The sequence below is a fragment of the Dermacentor variabilis genome, chromosome 11 (assembly GCF_050947875.1).
Source record: "Dermacentor variabilis isolate Ectoservices chromosome 11, ASM5094787v1, whole genome shotgun sequence".
Lineage (NCBI taxonomy): Eukaryota > Metazoa > Arthropoda > Arachnida > Ixodida > Ixodidae > Dermacentor > Dermacentor variabilis.
The window spans coordinates 45,779,537-45,805,677 of NC_134578.1; the positions used below are offsets into that span (position 1 = coordinate 45,779,537).

At 43.7% G+C, this 26,141-nt stretch overlaps 1 protein-coding gene across 3 annotated transcripts in view; it reads left to right on the top strand.

Annotated features, from left to right (window-relative positions):
* The window catches only part of LOC142563748 (TBC1 domain family member 15-like), a 93,703-nt gene that overhangs the window by 55,145 nt on the left and 12,417 nt on the right, over positions 1-26,141 (top strand). For 2 of the 3 annotated variants that reach the window (XM_075674352.1, XM_075674349.1), the window contains exons 5-15: positions 6,511-6,628; positions 6,847-7,050; positions 7,483-7,608; positions 10,747-10,850; positions 11,617-11,711; positions 12,574-12,690; positions 13,262-13,362; positions 17,734-17,833; positions 18,399-18,496; positions 18,880-18,996; positions 24,174-24,566. In XM_075674352.1, coding sequence (XP_075530467.1) covers positions 6,511-6,628; positions 6,847-7,050; positions 7,483-7,608; positions 10,747-10,850; positions 11,617-11,711; positions 12,574-12,690; positions 13,262-13,362; positions 17,734-17,833; positions 18,399-18,496; positions 18,880-18,996; positions 24,174-24,500 — 1,507 coding nt within the window. In that variant the 3' untranslated portion in view covers positions 24,501-24,566. The remainder of the gene's footprint in view (positions 1-6,510; positions 6,629-6,846; positions 7,051-7,482; positions 7,609-10,746; positions 10,851-11,616; positions 11,712-12,573; positions 12,691-13,261; positions 13,363-17,733; positions 17,834-18,398; positions 18,497-18,879; positions 18,997-24,173; positions 24,567-26,141) is intronic. The other variant, XM_075674350.1, reaches the window with a different exon arrangement.

The following is a 26,141-nucleotide window of genomic DNA, read 5'->3' on the forward strand; positions in this document are numbered from 1 at the left end:
ACCTTTCTAATCACTAGCGTGCCGTGCGAAATTTTGAAAGTGCCACACGGACGAGCGCAAACAGTGCCAATATGTGAACTTGTCATTTCTCTTAGCTTATGGCTATTTTTTTTCTTGAACTTACTGCATATCATTGTTTGTCATAGTCGTCATCATAGAAGCACCTTGTGGCAACTACTTCATGAAGGATAGATTACCATTTCTTTGCACTAAATGGGGACACAGATCCTTGAGTCGTCGTTTCGAATGGTTGGTCACAGATCGTTCCGAGTCACATGCTCCACGGTGATCGAATGTTGTGAGTGCATTATTGCTCCATTATTTCTTTCTGTGTGGAAGGATGGTTGATAGGGGTAGCACTGTGTGTTTCAGCCCTTAAGTACGTTCACTAGTTAAGAAGAGTTAGTAATTTTAAGACACTGTTTAGGGGGCTCATCAGCTAACTTTTTCGCTGCAGCACTTTTTACGAGGCACCATCCACGAGTGAGCGTTGCTACATTTTTCTAGTGTGTGGAAACGGGGATGAGTATTACACAGACAGGTGCTCGCCCAGTGAATCAGTCTTTTTGTTTACTACTGCACTTGTGGCTGTCTACACACCCGCTTTTGGTACTGCTTTTTTTACTGTCAAAATGTTTTTTTTTTACTGTCAAATGTATCTTTTATTAGCTGACTCTAAAAGCTGTGTGCGTTTGTTTCCTACTGTGTTGCAATGTTGGCAACTATGTCCCCTGATAAGGAGCATGCATTGTTTAGAAGCTATTGTTTTTATAATATGGCCTTCTATTTTTTTTTGTAGTGTGCAGGTGACAATTTGTGTATGTCTGGCTAAGCTTTCATGCTCCCAAGTCTAATGCCGAAAGCAGGCAGTCACTTATGAAATCTTATATACAATGGAGTCAGTTAAAACTGTCCCCTTAGGCCTTTTGATGCTGTGCGTACTGAGTTTTATACTTCTAGCGCCTATTTACTGATTATTTTTTTGTATTCTATGTGCTGCCTTTGTCCGTTGTGTCTTCTAGCCCGTGTGGCCATAAGCTTTAGCTTACCATGATCGTTATTGTTTATCTGCATTTTAGTGTAGCCATCTATGTAAGCCCCCTTTTTTTCATATTGAAATTGAAGAAAGTGTTCCTATCATACGTCTGCACTCTATCATAGTTCAGGCCTTGGGTCTTACCAATGTGGTACGAGCTCTCAGATTGAGGATCAATGACATGTTGAAAAGTGAGGCTACAAGTCTTCAAGAGTTGTTCAAAGAGGTTTTCGTAGATGTGCAGGCACTTTAGAGGCTTTTCAGCCGAAACACTATGCAAAGTTAATGTAATGTTTACTGCCCATGCTTGTTTCCGTCTTGATGTTACTCTTCAAGTTTGTATGTTTGTTTCCGAGCACTATATTTTTCTGTCTGTCAGCTTCTTGAATGCTTCGCACATTTTAAGATTTTGCAGCACTTCTGTTCTCCATGCTTAAGTGCTTGAAAGAACTAATGTTTGTTAGGGTGTGTTCGTTTCATTGGGGAACAACTTAGATACAGTGGCATTGAATATTGGCAAGGTTTCTTTGGTTAACAATGGACGACATTGCTGTATTGAATCTATGTGGTACTGATGTGACCATCTCTGTATGTATGGTCGGTGTCAAAAGTCTACGGATTACAAGATCTGAAAGTCAGCTGAATATCTCCACAGCCTGAACACACAATTCATGCTTTTAGATTGCATATGACATTAGCGTTGTGCAGTTTTACTGGGCCTTGTTCAGCAAGTGCTTGGAAATTCATATTCTCGGATCCGATGGTTCTTAAACTTTTAATGCTAACTGTATACCTGAAGTTAGATGGGAAGTGCAGTGCTACTGGTGCGTCCAGCAACTGAAGTTTTTTTTTTGTGTGTGTGTATTCTCTGTGGAATAACTAGAAGACAAATTTTTTATGCATCCTATTTCGGTACTGGGTGAAGGTGATCGACCTACAAGCCTCGTTGGCTGATCGTGACATCGATATCTTGTTAAGTGGCCTGTTTTATGAACTTTGCCTAATTACACATTTTCTGCGCCAAAAACTGTTACAGTTAAACCTCAATATAGCAAACTTCAGTGTAATGAAATTCTCACTACAATGAAGTATTTCACTTTTTGCGACTTCTTGTCCATAAAACACCATGCATTAGAACCTCAATATAACGAAATCTGTTTATACACGATTTCAATATAATGAAATTTCACTGCTTCGGTGAAGGAATACCGAGACAATAAATGGAAAGTTCCAGAGATGCAGGTAGTCAAATGGTTGAATTTCAAGCGGCTGCTTGTGAACGCACCTCTCAAATCGCACATCACACAACCAAGAGCGACCGCCAAATCGGAGCAGCGTCGTGCTCTGTGTGAAGTCTGAGTGCGATAAGACTTTTCGTGTCACAGGCGCTGCATGTTTTGGGTGTGAGTGAAAGTGTGTGAGCATAAGCCAAGAAGTATGGTGGGTCGATGAATTCGTACCGCCGATGTGCAGGTGTCGTTGACACGACGTGAAAGCATATCTTTCGTCACCAACTCTCGAATTCAACAAATGAAATTTTTTCTCATTCAAAGTTGCTTTTTCTCAATTGCTCAATAATTCGGAAAATCTTGCGGCCCCTTCGGTGTAATAAAACGTCGATTGACAACTGTACTTATTTGAGTAAAAGGTCGAATTTCAATACAACAAAATTTTCATACAGCAAAGCAAATTAATGAGTTTACCTACTTTGTTATATCAAGGTTTAACTGTACTTAGAAAATAGGGCTCTAGTACCAAATTTTTGTCACAGGCAGTTGTGAAGAACACTTGCCTTAAGTCTCTTTAGCAAAGTTGCAATCTTTCTTTTTATTTTTGCTATTGTAATGTTTGGCTAAATGTGCTCTCTGTGTCTGATAGCCTGCCACATGACCTTGCATACAAATTTAGTTTTCTTTAATGCCTTAAAAGCACTTTATCATAGGATAACAAACTACCTCATTACTGGTTTTACTTAAAAGTTTTGCTTTGCTATTAGAAGACTGTTAAAAAAAAGGCAAGTGTTGACCTTTTTTTTTTTATGTCGGGAGCTGATGTCAGATTTTCTGCTTATGTCTGGTAATATTTTTATGGCTGTGAACCAAAAAAAAAAAATGGAACACATAACATGCCCACATTACACATTGCACTTGTAAAAAATGCACAAATCCCGAACACCACTTACATACTTTTTTATTCTTTACCCACCTTTTATCTCACCTGTTTTTCCGTTGGCGTACTAGTGTTTCAGAATGTGTCATCACTTTGTGTTTGTTTCTGTGGTGCCTTCGAACATTTCTGCTATGACTTGGGCATTGTCTTCTTGTTTATATATACACATTAAAAACCTGTCATTATCACTCAAGTCTTGTGTGCTGCATTTTCTTGTGTGACGAAGCGAGTGTCCTTGTAGGAAGAGAAGCCATGGCCATACTTTGAAGGTCTCCAAGAATTGGCTGCATTTTCTGCAGCACTACACGGTATCCATACCCAACACTACTTTTTTCCTCAATTCGATGGTGCACCTTTTTTTTTTACCATGCCACGTAAGATTGTTCCACCTATCGTTGACACATGCAGCAGTTGACACTACCAATCATCAACCTTGGCATTGTTCTGAGGAATGTACTCGCAGGACAGATTGATCCTTCATGAATTGGTCATTTCTGTAATCTTTCTGGTGCTCTTGGTAGTCTCGAAGAAACAGAACATTAATAGAAGGTGTTGGCATAATTCGCCTTCAGTAGGCTTCACATTTCTCTACACTGAATGCAGAATGTGTTTCTTATTTCAGCTGATTTAAATGGACGGTTTTTAAGTGACAGCAGCAGTGACAACTTGGCAGGTTAACTCAGTTTGCCTTATTTTGCACTGAAGGGGCAAGAAAACCGTGCAAGTTAGTGCAGGTTCAAGATTAAAACTAACAGCATGGCTAAGACTAAGGCAAAGGTAAGCAATGAAACAGAATTGCTGACTATCAGTTGAAAATTCCTTGCTGAAAAGTTATTCAGTTATCAACTGCTAAATTTTTGTGAATAAGGCTACTGTGCGTGTACTTGCATGGCAACGATGTGAACAAAACAACAAATTGTGGTGTGATCAGTTACAACAGAATCAAAATAAAGAGGACAGATGTTAAAACGCTGCAGAAACAATGTAGCGTCAGACAATTGGTGATTTGTATAGCACTCTAAAAATGATGGGTATTTCTCTTGGAGAGCTATTGAGGGCCGACTCGTGCAACTTAGGCTTGCCCTTCTGTACGTTGTATGCCTCACTCATTTCGGACTAAACGTTTATCTGCACAAATCCTGCGGTGTATCCACAGTCGTGGCAATACGTTGCCAAGTGTGAAGAACACGTCAAGCCTTTCAGCATGCTCTAGTGCTCCCTGAAATGCACATTTGAACAGCACTGTCTGTTCCACGTACAGTGGTCACAGAATTAAATGTGCTAAACTAGGGCTAACTAATGCTCATGCTTTCGTTTCCACCGTCTCCAGTTTGTATGTCGTCGACCTAATCTTGGGCAGTACTCTCAGATCAGTTTGCATCACGTTCGGTGACCAGATTCATTGCGACGTGGCATGGGGCTGCTCTTGAGTAATTTCACGTGCAGAGTGTTCTAACTACTTTTCCTGTCATGTTTCATCCCGTGAGCCTAGTACATGGGACTGCACATAATTGAGACATTGCAGACAGCAGCAGTGAATGCGTTTGCGTGCCCTACGGAGCAGGCAACTTGTACCTGCGGGCCTTGTCCAGTGTGCTTGTGGATTGCTGCACAGATGTTGCCTACTCCGTTCCCAGCTGAATACTATACCACATCGATGCCATGTGGACGTCTTGTTTCGCCACTCAGATCAGATGGCGTGTAGGTTAAGTGAAGCGCGCAACATACTTGAAGGAGATAAAAGAAAGTAAACAGGTGATGAAAGCACATTCGGAGTATGAGCATTGCAGACGTGAGTCTAGTCTCGTGGTTCGAAGCCAAGTGTGTGTGAGTTGGCGCTCGATATATGTTCATGAAAACTAGTTTTAATTTCTAGACTATATGAACTGGTGATAGTAGTTGGGTGCCAAACTGGTTTTGCAATGTATTTTTTTGAACACCTTTCCTGTTTCTTTTTTATTTTCGTTCTGCTGCAACTGTTCTAAATACCGCGATCTGTTGTCTTGTCCACTTGGTTGCCGTGCAGGTGCATGGACAGGAAGATGTGTATATTAAACCACCTTTCACCATAAATTTCAGAGTACGTCACTTGTGTTGCATCGTTTACCTTTGTCACCCTGTTAGTTTTAGCCATGCCTAATCGGAAGATACGACGAACAGCTTTGCTGCATGTTAAGACTTGATAAGCAGCTAAGCTGCTTTATAGAGGCCTCAAACTTATATAGAAGCTTTGATCTTGCATAGAAGCTTTAAAAAACAGGCCTTGTGCCTGTGCTTTCTTACCTTCCGGTAACATTGTGTGATTGTGTTTTTGATCCCTATTGATTATCTTAACTTCTGTTAAGGTTTAAACTTGTGTTCATGGCATTATCCAGAAGTCTTTTCACAATATTATGTGAAATTCTTTTGGTTGTATTATGTGAAATTCTTTTGGTGAGGCAAGTGCATACACTTGCCTCACCTATAGCAGCTTGGTAAGTAGTTTGATCGATTATTGCTTTAATATGAGTTTGTGAATGCTGACATATTTTTTATTTGTTAGGCTGGGAACTGTGCCTTAAGTAAGCTCCAGTACTAGCTTAATGTAGCCAACAAGGCCAGCTTGCTTTCTAAAGAGCATGTTTGAGCATATTCATGGCAGCATGAGGAAATTTGTAGGTATTGCCTGCTCTGACAGTCATTGCTTCAAAAGCAGAAAAAAGAAGTGCCACAAGATGTTGATACTAGCCCAGCTGCTACATGGCTACGTTCCATGGCTACTTTCCAATGGGTATGGAATGCAGAAGCGCTTGTATACTGAGCTTTGAGTAAACGCCTTGTCTTGGTACATTAGGTTAGCCTGCTATTGAAACTCCACCATACAAAATTTGTGTTGCCTCAAAGCAATAGTAAATGTTGCATGCCCGTGCTAAGTTTAATGATTACTATTCAGCATATTCCACACTGCCGTCACATTCAAATGCAAGAGAGATAGTGGAGCTTCTGTTGAGCTAGCAAAACAACTTTCATACCACAGGCATCAGGGCAGGACCACAAGTTTGTCCCTGCCCAGAAATAGGAGTAGCAAGGCTCTATAATTGTAAAGTCTGTGAACAGCTACTGAACACAACCTTGGAGCAGAAACAAGACACGCAAAACAGTGGTTATCCAGGCTAATCACCAGGCATGAAAAAAGTTCAGTCTGCTGCATTTACGAAACCTTTAACACCGCGCTGGTGTCCGCACCCTTGCCATGACATTTGACAGGTCGTGCTGTCGAGGTAGCTACAACAGTAGACAAACTACTTCTCTGATTTCACCAACAGGTCACGGAAGGACCCGCTCCTCTATTTGGTTCAGATGCCAACTGTCGAGGCACTGCACAAGTCGTTTGACCAGCTGGACCTGTATCCAGAGTCGTCTTCACGGTACGACGTCATCCGGGTAAGTTGTCCGAGTATGCTAGGTGTAGTAGAGGTAGTGCAGAGGACACAGACAAGAGAGAATGCTTGAAAATTGTTTAGGTGCTGACTAACATCTTGTTAGTTGCTACAAGAATTTTGTGCAGCATGCCTTCTGGGATATGCTTCACCATTGCTTTGTGAGTTCGCTTGTGTTGTGCAAAACTTCACAGTTTCCTTTGCAACTCTTTAATAATGCAGAAGTTCTTGGTGAATCCAACCTGGGACGCAACCTGGGACGGCTTCGCCAAGGTGGCGAACTATGTCACTGGTGCCGCCTCGGGGTTGCCCGGCGAGGACTACAGACTCGGTTACGAGTACTTTGGCGAGCAGCAGCCCGACAGTCTGACTGGTCTTGAGATCAGTGACCACAGTGAAGAGCCTGGCTTTGAGGTGGTCGTCAGGGTCAGTCTCACTCATAGACAGTGTCCTTACTGCTAGTTCTTGAAAATTAGCTGAGTACAGGTAGGAACAGGAACAACATACTAGACAGGACTGACAGATGCTCAGTTTTAACAGATTTTGCTTGGAAAGGTGCTACATAGAATTTCGTTCATACATTCTTGGTTCCATTTTCTTGATTACTGCATTGTAGTTCTAGTTAAAGTATTTGCTGGTAATGCTGCTTTACATTAACTGGTTGCCATAGTTTTACATGAAGATTATGACCTCCATGTGTGTGTAAACTAACAAAGTTAGAGCGTCTTGTGCGTGTACAATGCGTGTGTAGTTCTGTGAGTTCCTTGGGATGTTAAACCCACAGATTTGATTTTTTTACAACATGCAACTACTACTGTCTCTTTACTGACCTTTCACCATGGTCAATGCCATTGACAGACCCTGCCCAAGCGGACCGAAGTGAAGCGTGGCAGTCCACTTTGTCACGAGGAGTGGGCCATGGCACATGGTCCGGACGGACGAATCCTTAATGAGGGCACCCTCAGGGAGCGCATCTTTCGAGGGGTGAGTTACCCAACCGCTATCTTTGAGGCCTTAGGGGCAAATCTCTCTAAGGGATATTGTGAAGAAATGCTAAACCTCTTGTACACGTCTAAAGGTCTCGGAAAATTGTTCATGTTGGGAGTTGTCCTCGGTGAACTTCCTGAAGTCGGCACTGCAGCAGCCACGTCTGGCACCATTTCGCTACTGGGCTTCAAATCCGACATGTAATGGCCGTAATTGTTATGCTCGGTTGCAACATTGTAAACTGAAGCAATTAAACTCACGCTAAACACACAACAGTATGCTTATTTCTACTTTTCACTATTCACGAAGGCAGCCAGAAGTTGTAAGTGCACTTTATTTTTTAATTAGCACACTCAAATTGCTCACTTTGGAAGACAGTGTCATTGATATCATGATGTTAAGTGTAATTAAATATACACATGTGGCAGCTTCTATGAAGAAAATGTGGTTGGGAAACTTGAGTCATTAACGATTGAATAACATTTTCCATGCCCGTTTGGCACAGGTATCGGTCTCTCTCAGTGTTCTGCGTTATCAGTCAACAAGATGAATGCATTTGAATATTAATGTTGCCCGCTCTGGCTGGCTCAGAACACGAGCTTGTGGGTTCAATTCCCGGCCACGGCAGCCACATTTCGATGGGAGCAAAAGGCAGAAGGGCTCGAGCATCGAGGTTTGGAAGCTCAATAAAGAACCTCGAGAGGTCGTAGTTGATCCAGAAACTGCCTTCTCTCATAGCCCCTGTGCAGCTTTGGGATGTTAAACATGATAATATACGCTCTGGTTAACCCCCCTGTATTTCCTCTACCTGTATTCCCTCTCACTCTAAACACAACCAATCAATCAATCAAACATGATATGGTTTCTGTGACAGGAGACAAACTACACTGTCAAATTTTAGCAAGCACTACCACTACAAGCCCCCCCATGTTAACCAGGCAGTTGCAGTTTCTGTATCCTGTACATCCCAAGTTATATGCTTAAGTTTTAGGGGGGTACAACACACAGATGAAACAGGACCTAGTGCTTAATTACGTCTTCTGCACTTTTGTCTCTGTCAGTGCACTTTTAGAAACTTCAGCATGAACGTTGGCCACCTAGCCCAGATTCCTGTCTTGCCGTGATACATGAAAAGTAGCAGTCTGAGCAGAGCCAATGTTGGATTGCCCAATGCGTGGCCAACTCAGCCCGCTATTTTACCAGCATTGGCCTTGTTGCTTGTGCTGGTGGGGGTATTGTACTGCCGAGCTCGAGGTCACAGGTTCGAACTCGGTCATGGGGGCCACATTTCGATGGGGGTGAATTGCAAAAATGCTTGTATACTTTCATTAAGGTGCACATTAAAGAACTACAGGTGCTCAAAATTAATCTTTGGAAAACATGTGCTTGGCGCATTATTGCTTGCACGGCTGCTGCGCCATAAAAATCTCAAATCATCATCAAAATTAATCTGGACCCCCCCCCCCCCCCCCCTCTATGACATGCCTCATAATCAGATTGTAGTTTTGGCACATAGCACCCCACAATTTAATTTCATTTCGTGCTGCTAGAGATACCACAGTTCTGTGTCAGACATCTCAACAGGTTGTAGCAAAGTCATCGCATGGCAGTGTCTCACTGATTTCCATAGACACAATGGGACCTATATTTTTAGATCTGGTGCGGTGACCAAGTGGCTATGCCATTGTCCTGCTAATCATGGATTCTGTCCTTGACAGCAGTGGCAAAATTCCAGTGGGCAAGGAATGCCGAAGTGTTTGTACTCTGAGCTTTGATTAAATGCCTTTACTTCGATCCTGAGCAACAGGCAGGAATGAGTGCTGTGCTTTTCGAGGAATCAAATTCCAGAAAAGATTTCATAAAGGACCTAATAAAAATGGAGATACGAAGTGTGCAACGTTTACTTCCACCGTAACTCCTCATCTTGTCAGTTTCTCTCGGCTGGGCAATGCTGGTAGAAATTCCTTTGCTTTGCGTTTGCTCCACAAGGGACTTAAAATAATCCTTCAAGGCTGGTGCTTATCCCCTTCTAGCTTGTGGTAATTTTGCAACATACCGAGTCAGAGCTCCTAAATCTGAAATGGACACTTAGGCATGGGAAAACTTGATTTTGGCACCACCTGTAGCTGTCCAATGAAAACATGTCAGCATGTCATCACCTCTGTCTTGGAAAACGATGCTTCACACATGCACTTTTCAACGAGATAAGCACCCCTAGGAAAATCGCGTTGTTGTCTCCATGCAGACGCAGAAATTGCAGTCGTCTCTGCACTACCGCCTGTTTACAGGCTACTGTAAGGTGCAAGACGTTTAGCCTGCCAAATTCAGAGTTTGTACAGTGCGTAAATGTACAGGTTCAAAGGCATTCTTTTGTATTAGAAGCCTTGTTTCAGTTATTCTTTTTTTAACCAGACCACAAATTTAAGTCAGATGTAGCAATTGGTGTGGCACCAATTTTGTATGTTGTAACATCGCACAAAAGGCGTTTCTTAAGTGCAACTCGAATGTTTTTTCTTCAGCCAATAAATTCAGGTTACGAGAGGTTAACAGAAGTGCCCGAAAGCAAAAAAAGGAGCGGTGAAAGGGTGGCTGGGATGCGTCAACTGCTGCTCGCCCATTTACTAGAACATCTAGAAGGTTGTGCATGTGTGCATGAGGTTTTGCTTGCTGGTAGCTTGTAGACATATGATTGCCCAACAGCTGGTGTCTGCAGGCCCGTCATGCCCACTGTAACGTCATTGCTGACAGTGACATAGGGTGGAAAACATTGAAATCTGCACGAGGGAGAGCAAGCAATCTTTATGCGAGATTGCAGGTTCTTTGCTGCTTGCAGCAGAGTGAGGTCTGGCTCACATTTTCCTGGTACTAGAACAGTAGAACACGTTGTGAGGCTAGTTGGTTCATAGCTTTCAAAAGATAAAGCGCCAACAGAGATAGCACACAAAGAAAAAGTTTTTTTTTGTAGTGTTTGAAAGGTACTTTAGTGACCCTTGAAAGAACTCTAGGTGGTCAAAATTGATCTGGTACCTTCTTCTACTGTGTCTAGATCTTGTAGCCCTGCCCCCCCCCCCTTCCCCAATGTAGCATTGAGTTGTTAAAGAGCATATACTTCGTTTGCCCTTCCCTATGTTGCAGGGAATTTCCACTGACCTGAGGCGAGAGGTGTGGCCTTTCTTGCTCGGTTACTACTCCTTCGACTCGACCTACAAGGAACGAGAGGCCCTCCGGAAGAAACTCAAGTACGCATGACCGGACTAGCACTTGTAGAGGGGCCCACGAGTGGTCGGAACTGTCATAATTATGCAGACGTACGAGTGGTGGACCACTACTATCACCACTACTATGCCAGTCAGCATCATCAGCTGGGTAGCTAGGCACAAGCGTGCAGAATCTGGAACAATCGGCTGAGCTTATAGCCAACTTGGGACTACCAGGATCTCGGATTAATTACAATGAAGATCCATCCTGACAACACGTAGTCCCATCAAATCCCTCGGTTACACAAGAACCATACTGGCTACTGTGAAACTTATGTTAAAAAGGGCCATGGCACCATATTTTATTTGTGGAACTAATCTTGTCAAGCTCTTTGTGAGTGAACTAGTTTGCAAAGTTCGAGTCAGTGTGATTGCCTGGACTTATTTTTACCTGCAATCTTTTTCTTTATTCCATTCTTTTTTTTTTGTTTACTGCCAGTATATACTATCCTATGGGTCCAGAGTTTGGTAGACAACAAGGATACTTAAAAAGAAGCTATCCACCACACAACAAGCAATGCAGCGTAAAAAGATAGGCACAATATTAAGAGATGGAGTAGTGGCAATAATACAGTAGACAAGAAACATCGGTAGCTGATATGTTGAAGGTTAACAGTGAGAAGCATGTACATGAATTCAGTTGATGTTGCTAGGCCTAACCTCCGCATAGCAGCCATGACATCTTTGCAGCTTCTCCTTTGTTTCTATGACTAATAGGCTCTTTTTCTTTCTGTGTGTTTTCTTGCAGGGACTACTATTACCGAATGAAGCTTCAATGGAAGTCCATTAGCGATGACCAGGAATCGCGATTTGCCGACTTCAGGGAAAGGAAGAACCTCGTTGGTGAGTGTGTGTGCGCTTGCCTGACGCAACTGCATGGCTATGATTGGCAGCCAGTCTTTTTATGTGTGACGCTTATGCAAGCCTCTTGACGAGCTTCTCACGATCAGTGCGGCATACTCACGGCGGCCGCATTTCGATGGGGGCGAAATGCGAAAACACCCGTGTGCTTAGATTTAGGTGCACGTTAAAGAACCCCAGGTGGTCAAAATTTCCGGAGTCCTCCACTACGGCGTGCCTCATAATCAGAAAGTGGTTTTGGCACGTAAAACCCCAAATATTATTATTAGTGCGGCATAGGGTTAATAGAGGTGCGTTTGAGCTTAGCAGCGGGCCGCAAGATGCGATACTAGAGCTCTGGAGGGGTCAGGATACTGTTTTGAGCACTGTACGCTGAACTCAGTAGCGTCTGTCAAGTCTTGCATATGCCCGTCTGCACTAGAACACGGTAGCCACAGCAGCACAGCAGACAGAAATGATGCACTTTATGTCACAATGCATACATGGATTCGCATGGTGGGTGCACCATTTAGAACTATCCCTTTAAAAAATTTTTTTTGGCCCTGTTTTACAAACACAATAATATGGTGCTGCCATCTGTAATCAGCACATGAAACTGTTTAGGCACATCTGGTACTCTAGAGGTGTACATTGTGATGGGCATGCTCAACCAGCCTCAGTGGCCCAGTGGCTGTGTCCTGCTGCCAAGTACAACAAGGTCATTGGGTTCAATTTCCAGTCATGGTAGGAATTGTAACCCGGCACCGTCAGTCATGTTGATGAAAAAAGAACAGGTGTTTGTGAATGGGCTTCAGCGCTGGGTCCTATACTGAGATCTGTGCTGTGTTTTTCTCATGTATCGCAGAGAAAGATGTGAGCCGGACTGACCGGACGCACGTCTTCTACCAGGGTGAGAACAATGCCAAGATCGAGATGCTCAACGACATCCTCATGACCTACGTCATGTACAACTTTGACTTGGGTGAGTGTTCGTGGGATGTTTTTTAATATATTTTTTATCTAGTAGCTGCCATGTGTTGCGTAGCTTTGTTCAGGGAATGGCTTAGTATGGGATTGTAAATTGTTTGTGAATCTTGAAAGTTTTAATAGTTTCTTCGTCTTGGTCACTGTCTGTTTTGCTTTATTGCGGTAGCAATTATCTGGACACTCGAAGCTCTGTTGCCATCATCGCTGTCATGCTGACCTACTCCATTCACTGCATTTGCTCTGCGGGGCAGCCGGATGGCAGGAGATGCAAGCCATACAGGGAAAACATTGGGAGATGGGAGAGGGAGAGTCTAGCGTCCCCACAAGCTTGAGCGCAACGCTAAGCCTTGCTGTCGCTTCCTGTGCTTTGCCTTCCAGCTAAACTGATCAATTTTTTTTTCATTATGGTTCCGAACTAGGTGCGATTTTGTCAGGCTCTCAACTTCAAATCTTCAAATAGTTATGGTTCAGGGACTGTGTACATTCTGACTAATTTTGTACTAGTGCTGCTAATTTCCTAAAACCAAAATCATGACATCATGTTGCCTATTGTCTTCGTTACACAGGCTACGTCCAGGGCATGAGTGATCTGCTGTCACCTATTCTGATGGTAGTGGACAACGAGGAGGATGCCTTCTGGTGTTTTGTGGGCTTCATCAAACGAGTGGTGAGTACAGAAAAATAGAGGATGTGTCAACCCTGTTTTAGTGGTGCCAGCTGTGCCCACTGCCATGTTCAGACTCTAATGCAACACACTGTAAGCGAAATGCTGAATCAATTAATCTTAGTCAAAATGGGCTATTGGACTAGCTGGTGTACGTTTATAGCGAAGAAACTGAGCACGAAAAGAAAAGAATGAGAGAGACAACTAGTCTCTCGCCCTCATTTTCATTTTGTGCTTAATTTCCTAGCTACGAATCAATTTAGGACTTTCGTTCACCTTTCTAGACACATTTCAACTTTGTTTTGTGCCTAGACGTACATGTAATCATCAGTGGGGCCAAATGAAATGTTGCAGATTTTTTTTTCAGCAATGAGACAATGGTGCCTCCTATCATAACATTATAGCCAACTACCAGATAGACACACACAAACTGGAAAAAAACAGCGTTGACATAGCATCAGCAATACAGTCGCCGACCGATTTTCCGGACTCCAAAAATTCGGACATGCCCGATTATTCGGTCAGCTTCGCGGTACCGCCATTCTCCCCATAGACCATAATGTATAACAACTGCCGAAAGTTCGGACACCTTGCAACCTCTCGTCGGATTTTTCGGACACTCCTTTAGCCAACTCGGTCGAGAGCACCATGCACCGACTCTGACCGGTGCATGGCATAGAGTTTCCTACAAAAATTACTTCTTGTAGGAAACTCTATGGTGCATGGTTCGACTTGCTGAACGCCATTTTTGTTTTGAACGGAGCTTCCTTGCTGCCCCACGAAGTGGCGCTACTGGAAATCCCCGCTCATCATCATCGTTTCTGCCTAGTTAGATAGAGCGGCTCTGCAGCAGTTTCGGTTTCAGCTTAGTAAGCCATGTCAAGACAATCCAGCAGCTGATTTGTTTCTTTGCGCAAGACGCTGCGAGCAGGCCGCGTTTTTCGTTTGTGCGACTGGTGTCGGCACGGTGGTGTTTGCTTTGTGTGCTGTGTCGAGGTTTCGGTGATCCAACGCGGCATACGTAAACATCGCGTCAAGGGCCTAGGGCGCCGACAGTGCCCGCGCAGACTGCGCTGGGGAATGCCGGCAAGCGGGTGCCGGGAGGCCTAAGATTGGTCGCCTTCCGATGTGCTCCCTACTGACGCGGAAAATGTTCTGCCGGGACCTGCGCAGTGGTGGCATTGCGATTCCGGACACCGTCTCATTTGACAGTTTCATGGGTGCTGACACTGCTGTATTGACATGCGCAGAACTCGACGACGGCAAGATCATTCGTCAGGTTTCTGCTGCACCGCCGGACGATGACTGAGTCGGAAGATGACGCACCATGTGCTACGCTGCCGTCGCATGCGGAGCGTGTACAAGCAGTGACTGTGCTTTCAGCCTCCAATAGTGACCGTACGACCCTCTCCGAGATTCAGGCTTATCTGATTGCGCGTAAACGGAACAGCGTGCAACGGCGCATTCACGATTTCTTCCAAGCCTACTGCCGAGCCCGAATAAGTGCGTGGAAATAAAGGATTTCATTTTTTTTTTCTTAATCTGCTTTTTCGGACACCTGTTTATTCGGACATTTTCGCAGTCCCCGGGAGGTCCGAATAAACGGTCGGCGACTGTATTTTCTTCGACAATGTTGCCAGGCCATGCCACAATGCACTCTGCATTTAGTAATAAGTCGCTAAGTCATGAGGAATTGCTTGAAATTTTACTGTTTTCTTCCTTTTTTCTAGCTGTCCTTATCATGTTTTAAACTATAGCTTTAAATTGCCTCCTGTTGTGGCTAGTCAACGGTCTGATTGCAAAAAGACAGCGTATAACCTTGATATCTTAAAAGAGTATCAGATTTCAAGATATTGCTTTGCCTAGAAAAACACGGAGAAGGCGGGAGGTGGAAATTCGAGACGATGAGCAAAACGAGAACAAGGGGAAAGCAGGAGCCAACGTTTCGACAAGTGGACTAAGACAAGTCCACTTGTCGAAACGTTGGCTACTGCTTTCACCTTGTTCTCGTTTTGCTCAACGTCTTTGCCTAGAAAGGTAGCTTTGATGCACCCAGGTGACTAACTAAATAAGCTATAAGTCTTTAACAGTAGCACCAAATGAAGGCGCATATGTCCCACAAAATGAGACTGATTCTTTCAGCTAGTTCAGAGTCCTAAGGAATCTTACCAAGGTATCTTACTAGCTATTTGCATAGTGTTTAATTCTATATATTGGTGCAAGTGACTAAGTGTGAAACCATTTTATTAGAAAATGCCAATATTCACATGGCTCCCTCCACTATTGCAGTGTGTGCTCACTGAAAATCTCGTGAGTTAGCTGCATATATAGTTGACTTCAGCAACAATCCAAAAAGCAGTTACTTTTATGATGCAGCTCAAAATAGGGACGAACAGTAAAAGTAAAAAAGCCGCTAAGTCTTTAAAAAGGCAGTGTTGTTATTAAGGTGACTCAAAACTTGCTAAATTTAGCAACTTCATTACTAAGTTAACATGCAACATACATCTGGGTATGTGGGCCACCAGCTCACCTTATCACACATTTTATCAAGCTGTTACTTTTTTAGTGAGTACCATGCTTTGCCAGAACAGTGATAGATGGCACTGTCATTCATTTAACTAAGACATTTCTGTTTCACATAGTCACAGATAACATGTAGGAATTCATTCTTGAAAGAAGCGTGCTAGTGCAACAGACATTTGTTAATTCAACTTCTGCAAATTCCATTTTTTAGTTCATTCAATCCTGAACGAAGGTCCCAGCAGGTGCCAGTACATTTCTATGGGCCCTTACTTTCATTATTTCGATCTCAAAATCAGCCTTTGCTAGATAATAAGGTGTCTAATCAGTTTCGCCGCAATACAACCATGTTGTGCGGTGAACCATACCAATAGTGAAAGGGGACATGGTATGCATTATACATTCACACATGCGCCGTCTCTGGCCACAGTAGGAACACCTAGATGCTAAATAAGCATGCTAGCAGCCATTCAGAGCTGTTTATGATGTTTATGTGGCGATTAAGCCCTCATTTTACCCACCATGCATGTCTTGTTAATGGGGCCTAGTATGCATTGCTTAATTACACTTGTACGCACTTGCTGTGGAATGAGAAGCAGAGAAAAACTATAAAACCATCAATGTTTTGGGAAAGCTAGCGAAAAGGAAAGTGATTAAATTTCTAAAAATTCAGAAAGTCGAGGGGACATCTAAAGCCAACATAAGTCTATCTAATATTCCGAAGGCCTGCCAGTAAAGTTATTAAATGTCTCATTGCTCGTACTGTGACCATAGGTGATGCATGTAAATGTGTAAATTAAGAAACTTGTAGTATGTCCCATAACAGTGGCACATTCCCCCACTTGGTATGCTTCACTGCATAACACTGCTAACTTTAACTCTACCTTGCGTTGACGAGTTTGTCATCATGAAATTTTGTTCCAGTGTAACCAGTGACTACTACAGTCATCATAAACAAACATTTGTCACACCGTGGATCTCTGATGACTATACTCGTCCTATTGCTTCTAGATGTGATTCCTGACACTAGATGGCCACACTTGTCCATGTTGTGCTATTCTTTTTGTCTTGGTTTTCATTATATTGCCTCCTCTGACACCCCCACATAAAGCATGGCTTCCTCCTCGAAATGAGACAATGAAAGTGTGCATAAAAGAAAGTATTTTGATGACTCCTCATTAGGCAACAGCCCTGTAGAGTTTTGTATGGAAATGGAAATTGATGTGTTCTCATCCGAGGAGTCTGATGACGATTCTGTGGACAGTGCGGAGGACCTTGCTGCTCTCCATGAGTCTACCATGCGAGGATGGCATACAAACTGGTTTAGGAGTTGCTGGAAAATAACCACTATTCATGTGCATGGTTTTGCACTGTTTAGGTTATTTTTTCTTCGTATTCTCTTTTTTCATAGTGTATTGAGACCTGCAAAATGCTTTCTTGCAAGACATTAAGGTGATGCGGTGAAGCCTTCTTTAAACTATTTTTAAGCAATTGGTGAAATAAAGGAGCCCCACTGAATTGAAATAGTGGTGCGGTGGAATTAACGGATGTCGACTACACTGCATTTAAACATACCGTAACATTAAATACAATGCACCACAAAATGCCATCTGTGCTGCGAATTTTAAGCACGATGGGTTTTCAAATTAGCTAGAGAGAACCATTTGTACCTCAGTGCCTAACCCCAAATTCAGGGCGTAGCATGTGTCATGCTGAACAGTTCTGCTATGCTGCTGACATTGAAACAGACACGATAACTTGCTCTTACAGTCAGTGAAGTGCAAAATAAAACCTGCCAGCATGGAGGTGCTTCTCAATCTACTGTGCCAGTGTAATTTGTACCTTTTCACCCAGGTGTCCAACTTTGATATTGACCAGAGTGGCATGAAGAAGCAGTTGGCGCAGCTCTATGACATCCTTGCTGTGGCTGTTCCTAAGCTGGCCATTTACCTTGGTCAGTACGTGTTTGTGCTGCTGGCTGATCTGTTTTCAGATCAGCCTGTTGATATTAGTTGCATGAATACACATTGTGCTTTGACCTTCTGATAGCATTGGCTCTGGGTCTAAACAGATTAAGCAAATTACTGCAGAAGCCCAGGAGATTGAGGAGATATTAGAAAAGGGGACATCAGTTGGTGCCAGGGTGCTATTTTCGGACACTCAAATTCTGCCACATTATCAAGGCGCCCATCTTCTCTGTATTGGTTCACAGGTTTGCTATACCATCTCTGATCGGCTTCAAAATGCCACTCTGGCAGAATTTAACACTGTGGAGGAATTTGAAATCGTCCGGAATAACAACCCAGGCTTCTCGAAATGTTAGTCTTGCACTTGAAGGAATACAATGGACAAACTTGTATGCGTTTCCTTTGTAGCTTTGTGCTAAACTTGGTTGGATGACCATTGTTTCCTTTCATCTAAAGATTTTATGTAATCTTTTGCTTGTTACACCAGAATAAAATTGAGGTGATTTGATGAGTTGAAGTGTTTCTGAGAGCAACCACGGTGCTCATCTTCAGAGGAGCACGAGTCTGGCAACCTGTACTTCTGCTTCCGCTGGCTCCTGGTTCTCTTCAAGCGCGAGTTCAAGTGCGAGGAGATCATGAGGCTGTGGGAGGTGAGTGGACGCATACTCCACATGAGGACAAGTGTGTATTCCTGAATGCCACACATTAAGATAACACCACAAGGATGGACGTACTGAGGAAAATAACATCTAAAATGCACTGAGTACATAGCGAGACACTTATTAGACCTGCAGTGTGAAGGCAGTTCACATTTGGAGATTGTTTTAGAAAGAAAAATATACAAAAAAGTGTAGTGCTGAAGTACAACTTTCTGTATTCGCTAACAGTGGTAGCTGTACCCCGTCTATGTTTCTGCTACGTATTGCTTTTCTGGCTTGTTGCTACAACCTGTAAATATGGTTACTTTAGGCTTCGTGCAAAGCCAGGTATGGGACCAGCTCTATGTTGATTGGACCACCATCTTGTCCTACAGGTGTTGTGGACAGACCTGCCCTGCAAGAACTTCCACCTGCTTCTTTGTGTGGCTATCCTGGACCATGAGAAGGACTTGCTCATTGAAAATAACTACGGGCTCAATGAGATTCTGAAGGCAAGTATGGAGTACTCGATTCACTAGTGCCTACCTAATAGGAAAGTGGCACAGAATAACACACATGAACAGATGAGGTACAGTAGAAACTTGTTCATAAAGTTTAGAAAAGAAGTTAGAAATTATTAACTAACTGAGGAAAATGTATGATCCGAAGTCACTAAAGGAATTGGTAGACCCAGTTGTAGTTGACATGTACCTAATGCAAAGCATTGCATGAACTTTTACAGCACGAGGTGCCGACGTGCATGTAAGTGAATGTAAGTGACGTCCAGTAAGTGAACGCTTAAATTTATATGGCCGATAAAACTGCGAACCTCACTTAGTGCTGTTTTGCAATACTTTGCTCTTGCTATCAGTGTTTCACCTTTTGGACAAAACTGCAATTTTACGCATAGAACCTATACTGGAAACCAGGATGTCGAACCAATAAAAGTACTGGTTACGTATGGGTTTGTCGCGCCGCAATTTCATTCTGGTCTGGATAAATCAAAATGGATAATGGTTTGTAAACTTATTTGTAACACTGGACCAGTTTGCAAACCCGTTCAGCAAAGTAAACTTTATTCTGCCCTGTGGCAAAATGCTGAAGAGTGACATCGACTTATCTGCTTGGCACATGCGCAGGATTTGTCAGGCAGGGGAAGATTTGGACTTTCTTGCTCATGACAGACCGAAATCGAAGTTTTTTTACATAAATATAACTGAAGTTCAATGTTTTACAGCTACAGCAGCTATACACATAGTCAGTGACCGATTTTCCGGATGCCCAATTTTTCGGACATGCCCGATAATTTGGACGCCTTTACGGCACTGCCATTATCCCATAGAGTCAACGTATCAGAACATCTGAAATGTCAAACAAAAGGAAAACGTGGTCTGATTTTCCAGACATTTTGTCATGACCGCAGGTCCGAAACGGCATTAATCTTATCCACCATTGCCGCCATTTTGATTATTTTTCCTCCTTTAACCGGCATTTTCGCACGCAAATCCGCTGGCAGTTGTAGCCACCACCGCAACAACACTAGGTATAGCTACTACGACGTTCGCTACCAAGGTTCTTTGTGTTTGGTGCCATGTTTTCTATTGAAACAATTTGTCACTGTTAGCAATGGCGCCGACTCCACCTCGTCAGTGTCTTGGAAGCTCGGGAAGCATGGCGCGTTGCATGATGCTGGTTTCTGAAAGTCCGCTTCGCTTCAGTACAGGAGTGTTTCGCAGTGAAGCATATACGCGAAGTATTGCGATGAAGCATATCAAGAGTGGGAAGGGGAAATTGTCATGGGACATGGTATTCTACTCCTCCGGTCGAACCCACTGGGCCCTCCCGGCCGGGCTGCTCTGATGCTGCTGGGACGACCCTCTACCCTTCTCCCTCCTGCCCTCTCTTTCTTTTAATCCCATCTCCCCCACCCTCCTGGCGCTGAGCCGTGCTCCCGCATGGGTTGCAGAAGATAGTGCCAGCCTTACCTCCTTTCCCACAAGAACCACTTCTCTCTCTATTCCTTGATTATACACGCGTGCACCCACTGTCTTTCATCACATTATGAGCACCGATATGCCTAATAAGTGTACTTGCAGGCCTTCAGAGCTATATTAGATGTGCGTGTGGGGATTTGAGCCCTTGGAGGCAGTAAAATGCATGCATTCATTTTTTTTCGGACTGCCTGATTTTTCAGACGTTTTTGTGGCTCCTAGGGAGTCCGAAAAATTGGGCATTGGCTGTAAACATAGCCATCTTAGACAGTGTTGTCTCAAGAGTGTGCTGCATGCAGTGCTGTGCTTCGAGCGGTCCTCCCTCTTTTCCATGTTTCTTTCTATTGTCATACATAGGGAGAATGGGCAAAACAACATAAACGTGGGAGCGTGTTTAAATCAGGGTGTTGGAATTTAATGTTTTTAATTTTGGTTTTAGTTTTGTTTCACTGAAGAACATTCCATTCCAGTTCTGCTCTGCAATGAAATAATAATATCTGTAATGGTTCATAACAGTTGTGGTTCGCATGCAAAAATGTTAAAAGCAAAGTAACGATAAACACAAAGTATTTCTTTTTCTCAATAAGTAAATAATAAATTCTGAGATCACGCTCAGTGCCTTGAGTGAAGGCACTGAGCATAATCTCAGAAGCAGCATGTCATTGAGTTTACTCGTGAAAATGCGAGACTGCTGTTCCGATAAAACGAACTTAAATGAATATAAACAAACAATAAAACTTTGGTAACAAAGCGTTGTACCCGCAGAAAACAAAATTATAAACTCTTCAGCGTGCAAGCCCGGGGCTTAGATTAACGGAGCGATCAACTGGCTATAGCTTGCACTATCCCTGCCTGAGATATACCTGATAATCTCGATGTTCCCTGAAGTCGGTTGTTTAGGATTGCTGACCTTTTCCTCGAACCGAAGACTGATGAAAGAGGTTTCAGTCTCACTCTGAAAGAAAATAATAAATAAACTTTTGGTTATGTTTCTGTTCTGGGCGAAAATATAATTTCTTTTTTCATTTTTTGTTTTGGTTTTCATTGCGTTCCGACACAGTGGTTTAAATAGCTAAACTTTCTATTAGAATTGCAAATACAAGTATTCGAGAAAACCGACCATCCCATATCGAATAAAATATCAAGTTTTCCCGATTTCTAAAAAAGGGAAATAAAAAAATTTTGTGGAATCTGTTCGGCAACAAAAAGCTTGTTTACATTATCTCGTACATGCACACTGATTGGTTTTTACAAATATTTTTTAAGTCTTACCAGAAAAGCTTTAAAAATGAATATGAAAAAAATTGTGCCTATAGTGGGCCAATACTGTCTTAAGAAAGCCAAATTAGGGATCCACGTTGGCAAGTAAAACATGCGGCCCAATATTTCCGACCTTGTTGAATGGCACCGTGAATATTGTTTACTGCATGTGTAATCCGGACCAATGAAGAATCTCTATCAGAATGGCACAGCCGATTTTCATGCCATGCTGTTAACCTTAGGCCATAATTGGGCCAGGAATAAGAATGCCACTGCCCATATTGGCACAATGCTGTAAAACATTAGGCCATCATTAGGCCTAATGTTTTACAGCATTGTATAAAACATTAAAGCCATGTAAAGGCTATTAGGCCATTAGGCCATCATTAGGCCTGTTTGTTGACCAGGAACTGCCAATATGTTTTGAATGTTGGCCTGAGCCACAGAGTAAGACATTTAGGAGGTGAAACTCTTGTCAGCACGAGCGAGCGCGGGCGACCAGATAAGGTCACAATTGTTGTATGCGCCGACGGGGCCCTTATGCAGTAGCGGCGCCACGCGGCGCGTCGTAGAAGCCGCAGCGAAAAAAGAAATGCAGCGCCCAGGTAGGCGGCTCCAGTGCGCTCTCCGACCACTTCCTTCATGCCCTCAATAGAAGTCAGGTGTGCGCGGCCGAACGGGAGCAACATGCTTGACCGGTTGCCCTGGCAACCGAAATGGCGGTAATTTCTTTCCAGGCCGCCAGGCGCCGGGGAGCACGATAATGGCTCCACGGGCTTGTGACCTTTTCTGGTCGCCGCAAACAGGAGTTTCCACTCCTAAATGTTTCTTGCTCCATGGCCCGAGCTGATGTGTCACCTGGAATGGCACGCAACAAATGCAAATTTTCTGGGCCGTTTACAGCTGTTCTCACACACTGAGAAGGGACTGCATCCATTAGTGACCATAGTGTTATTCTCATGTAGCTGTGCTGACTGGTGAACTAGTTGGCTTTCCCATTTTCTCTTCTTGAGGATGCCATCTTTATTGCATACTTTGTGTCCTGGTATGTCTGTTTTGTGGCCTACCTAGTAATAGTAGCAAACTCGCCTAACCGCTGAAGTGGAAGCTTGAAAAAAGAAATGGGGATTCTGTGGTGCCTCAAACAATGTTCTGGCTGCAGAACACGCCTGGCACAGATTAGTAGCTAAGTGAAAGCGTCTCTGCCGAGGTGGCTGTATAGTTAGCAGCACATACCTACTGTTTATACATATTTTTGCATCTAACGCAACTCGTGAGTCATAATGATGTTGTCGTGACGTGCGCCAGCGCTAAAGTTATTTCAAAGAATTGCTTAGGTTTAACCACCCATTTGCAACCTATATGTTTGAACCGTTTCGTACCGAACCTGTAACCATGAATATTTACTTTTTTTCCCGGTTTGGGTGAATTTCCGCCTTCCAGTTCAGGCTCAATTTGACACCCTCCTATAAACAATGCGCAATAGCTACTAAAATTTTAAGCGCCTTACCAGATCTTTCTCAATTTTTCGAACATGACACGTGCGTGCAATGCCACAAATTTACAAGCATGGCTGTTGTGAACTGCAGGTCATTGCCACTCGCCTTACTTTCATGCCGTTTTAAAGCGGACCTTTCCTTGCAGCTAGCTTTTGGCGGGTTTTGATGCTGCAGTGGTTGGACTGTGGGAGTAGAGGTTCATTGATAGCGTTGTCCCACTGTGGGTGACTCGATACATATGGGTTGCGGCGACGTAGCAGAAGTGACAACTTCAGCTGACAGCTGACAGCTTGACAGCTGTACCACCGATGTGAAGATATTGTTGAAACGGCATGGAACTTTGGTCGCTGAATTGCAAATTTGACAAAATGAAAACTTTTTTTTGTCATTGAAGTTTGTCTTTTCGAATTTCCTGATAATTCGGAAATTTTTATGACCCTTCGTGTGTTCCATTAAGAAGAATTAGTCGGCAACTGTACTTATCTGCATAAAATATCGCATTTTTTTGTAACAAAATTTAGATGTAGTGAAGTCAAGTGCCGATTTTAGCAACTTTGCTATTTTGAGGTTTAGTTCTATAATGGCAACCATATCATTGAACTTATAATTAATATGCTTTATAAACATTTTTGCTTGCCTGTGGTGTGGGTGGTGGTTGTGGCTACTAGAGCAAGGTGCCTGTGCACAGCACTCCTACTAGACAAATACTGTGAACCTTTTATGGATAGTCAACATACTGAATAATTTTTTATAAACAGTAAACTTATTTAATTATCGAACGATTTTTAGCAGTTCTCACCAAATTTTATTATTTTTCCCTCTCATTGTGTGTTTCTCAAATTTGAAGGTTAGCAGCTTCAGAGCTCAGATAATTTTCTCGATAGTGTCTCTTCAAAGCTCATAATTTGACTTGATTCCTTTCTGCATTTTCACTTTCAGCATGTCAACGACATGTGCTATCGGATAGATCTGGAGCTTATCCTTTCCACGGCGGAAGCGATTGTAGAACAGCTCAAGGGGTCCACGAAGCTTCCTGAATCGGTTCAAGAGGCGCTGGGCATACGCATTGCCAATGGTGCTTCATCCATTGACACTGGTGGCGTTGCCGCCAATGGCGATGTGAATCTTTGTGGCGAGAAGGATGCACCAACCTCTCCGGCGAGCCTGCACGGGGGGCAGCGGACCTGCAGCACCAGTTCGGTGGAGGTGCTCTCGGATGGTGACGTTGAGGCGAGGTACGAGCGCCACCTGCAGTTCTCCCTTTGAACTACCGCTTTCGGAGCGTAACAGGACTTAACGCCCCAGCTGGGCTGGGGAGGGAGGCTTTCGAATGTAAGTGTGCCGAACGCAGTTGCTCAGTTACGTGTGGGATGTGTTCCAATCACTTCCGGCCAGCATTAAGGACAGGGTAATTGAACTGCTTAGGAGACAGCTCCAAGCTCAAGTAATGAAGTGCGCTTGAAATGCAACTCTCGGTCTTGATGCCGCCATGTGTCAACAAGAAAATTTTGAAAAAGGCACTTATCTCTGTATTTTAATACAGTGGAATCTCGATACGAATCTAACGGGGTCGCGAAAAATATTCGTATTAGCTGAAATTCGTATCATCGAAACAATTAAAACTAGCTAAATTAAAGAGTCAGAGGTGAATTCACTGAGACACACGTACGTAAAAAGCATTTATTTCTTGAAGAAAAAGTCTAATGTCCTTCTGCTTCTTTTTTCTTTTTCATGTCACTTAGCAGACTTTGTACAAATCCATAAAAACGCGTGCACGTGTCGTCGCTGATTTCATCCGCGGCCATAGCACGTCTAATAACTTTGAGCGCATGCAGCATTTCAGCTGCCGGTGGTGGTCCTTCGCCGTTGCCCACTGCTAACACAAAGAGCGTGTCCTGAAGCACAGCAGCTACTCCGTCCGATGGCACGCGGGAAAAAAGGAAAGCACGAAAGCAACAAAAGCGCCACCGCTTCAAACTAAACTTCAAGCTCTTCGTGCCCAGTCGTGGCCTCTGCGCTGTCTGGCGCCGCGTCCGCGCCTCTGCATCAAAAGAGAAAAGGAGAAATCACATGACTGCGCGGTTCTCTTTCACAGCTGTCGGTGGGGCGGCATTTATTAAGGCGAAAGCCTTTAATGACTCATACTCGCAGTCGCATCCGTCCGTGCGCTGGAATCGTGCCAACTGTGGCCTCTCCTCCGCGCAGCGGCGCAACCTCCTCCCCTCCTTAGCAACCGGCACACCGGTCGGGGGCTCAGCTGCGCATAGCAACCACGACGTCACACAGTAGCGGTAGAACGAGCGCACGTTGGCGATGGCAGCTGCACTGCCGCTCCTTCGCCAGACGTCTCGCTGCAGTCAAGTGAATGAGACACATAGTTCCGAAGTGGCCCAGTGATTCCGCGCCAAGCGATTTGGGGAAGCGGCAGCGGACGCCGGATTCCCCCAACACCAAACGGCAGAAGAACAAGGAGCGAATGCGCATGCGACGACTGAACATGTCACCAGATGCGAAAGCAAGGGAGGCAGAACGGAAACTCCAACAGCAACTGATTAGATCGCCGGGTATCAAAGGCAGGGAAGCAGAACGAAAGTGGCAGCAGGGACAGGCGATATCTCTGAACACCAAAGCGAATGAATTGTAGCGCAGACGGCACCAGCGTGGCTTTCGCCAAGCACACCACTTTAGAATTTCCAAAGTGTCTTCGGTAATTTTCGTATCAACTGACGCGGGTTGAAAATTGATTCGTAACAACCGTTCTCTAGCACGTTGCAAAGTAATGGGGCTCGGCCGGGACCACAGGAAAATTCTTATCATCCGGAAATTCGTATTAGCCGTGATCGTATCGAGATTCTACTGTACTTTACACATACATACCTTCCAGCTCTCCCAAATATTTAATAAACT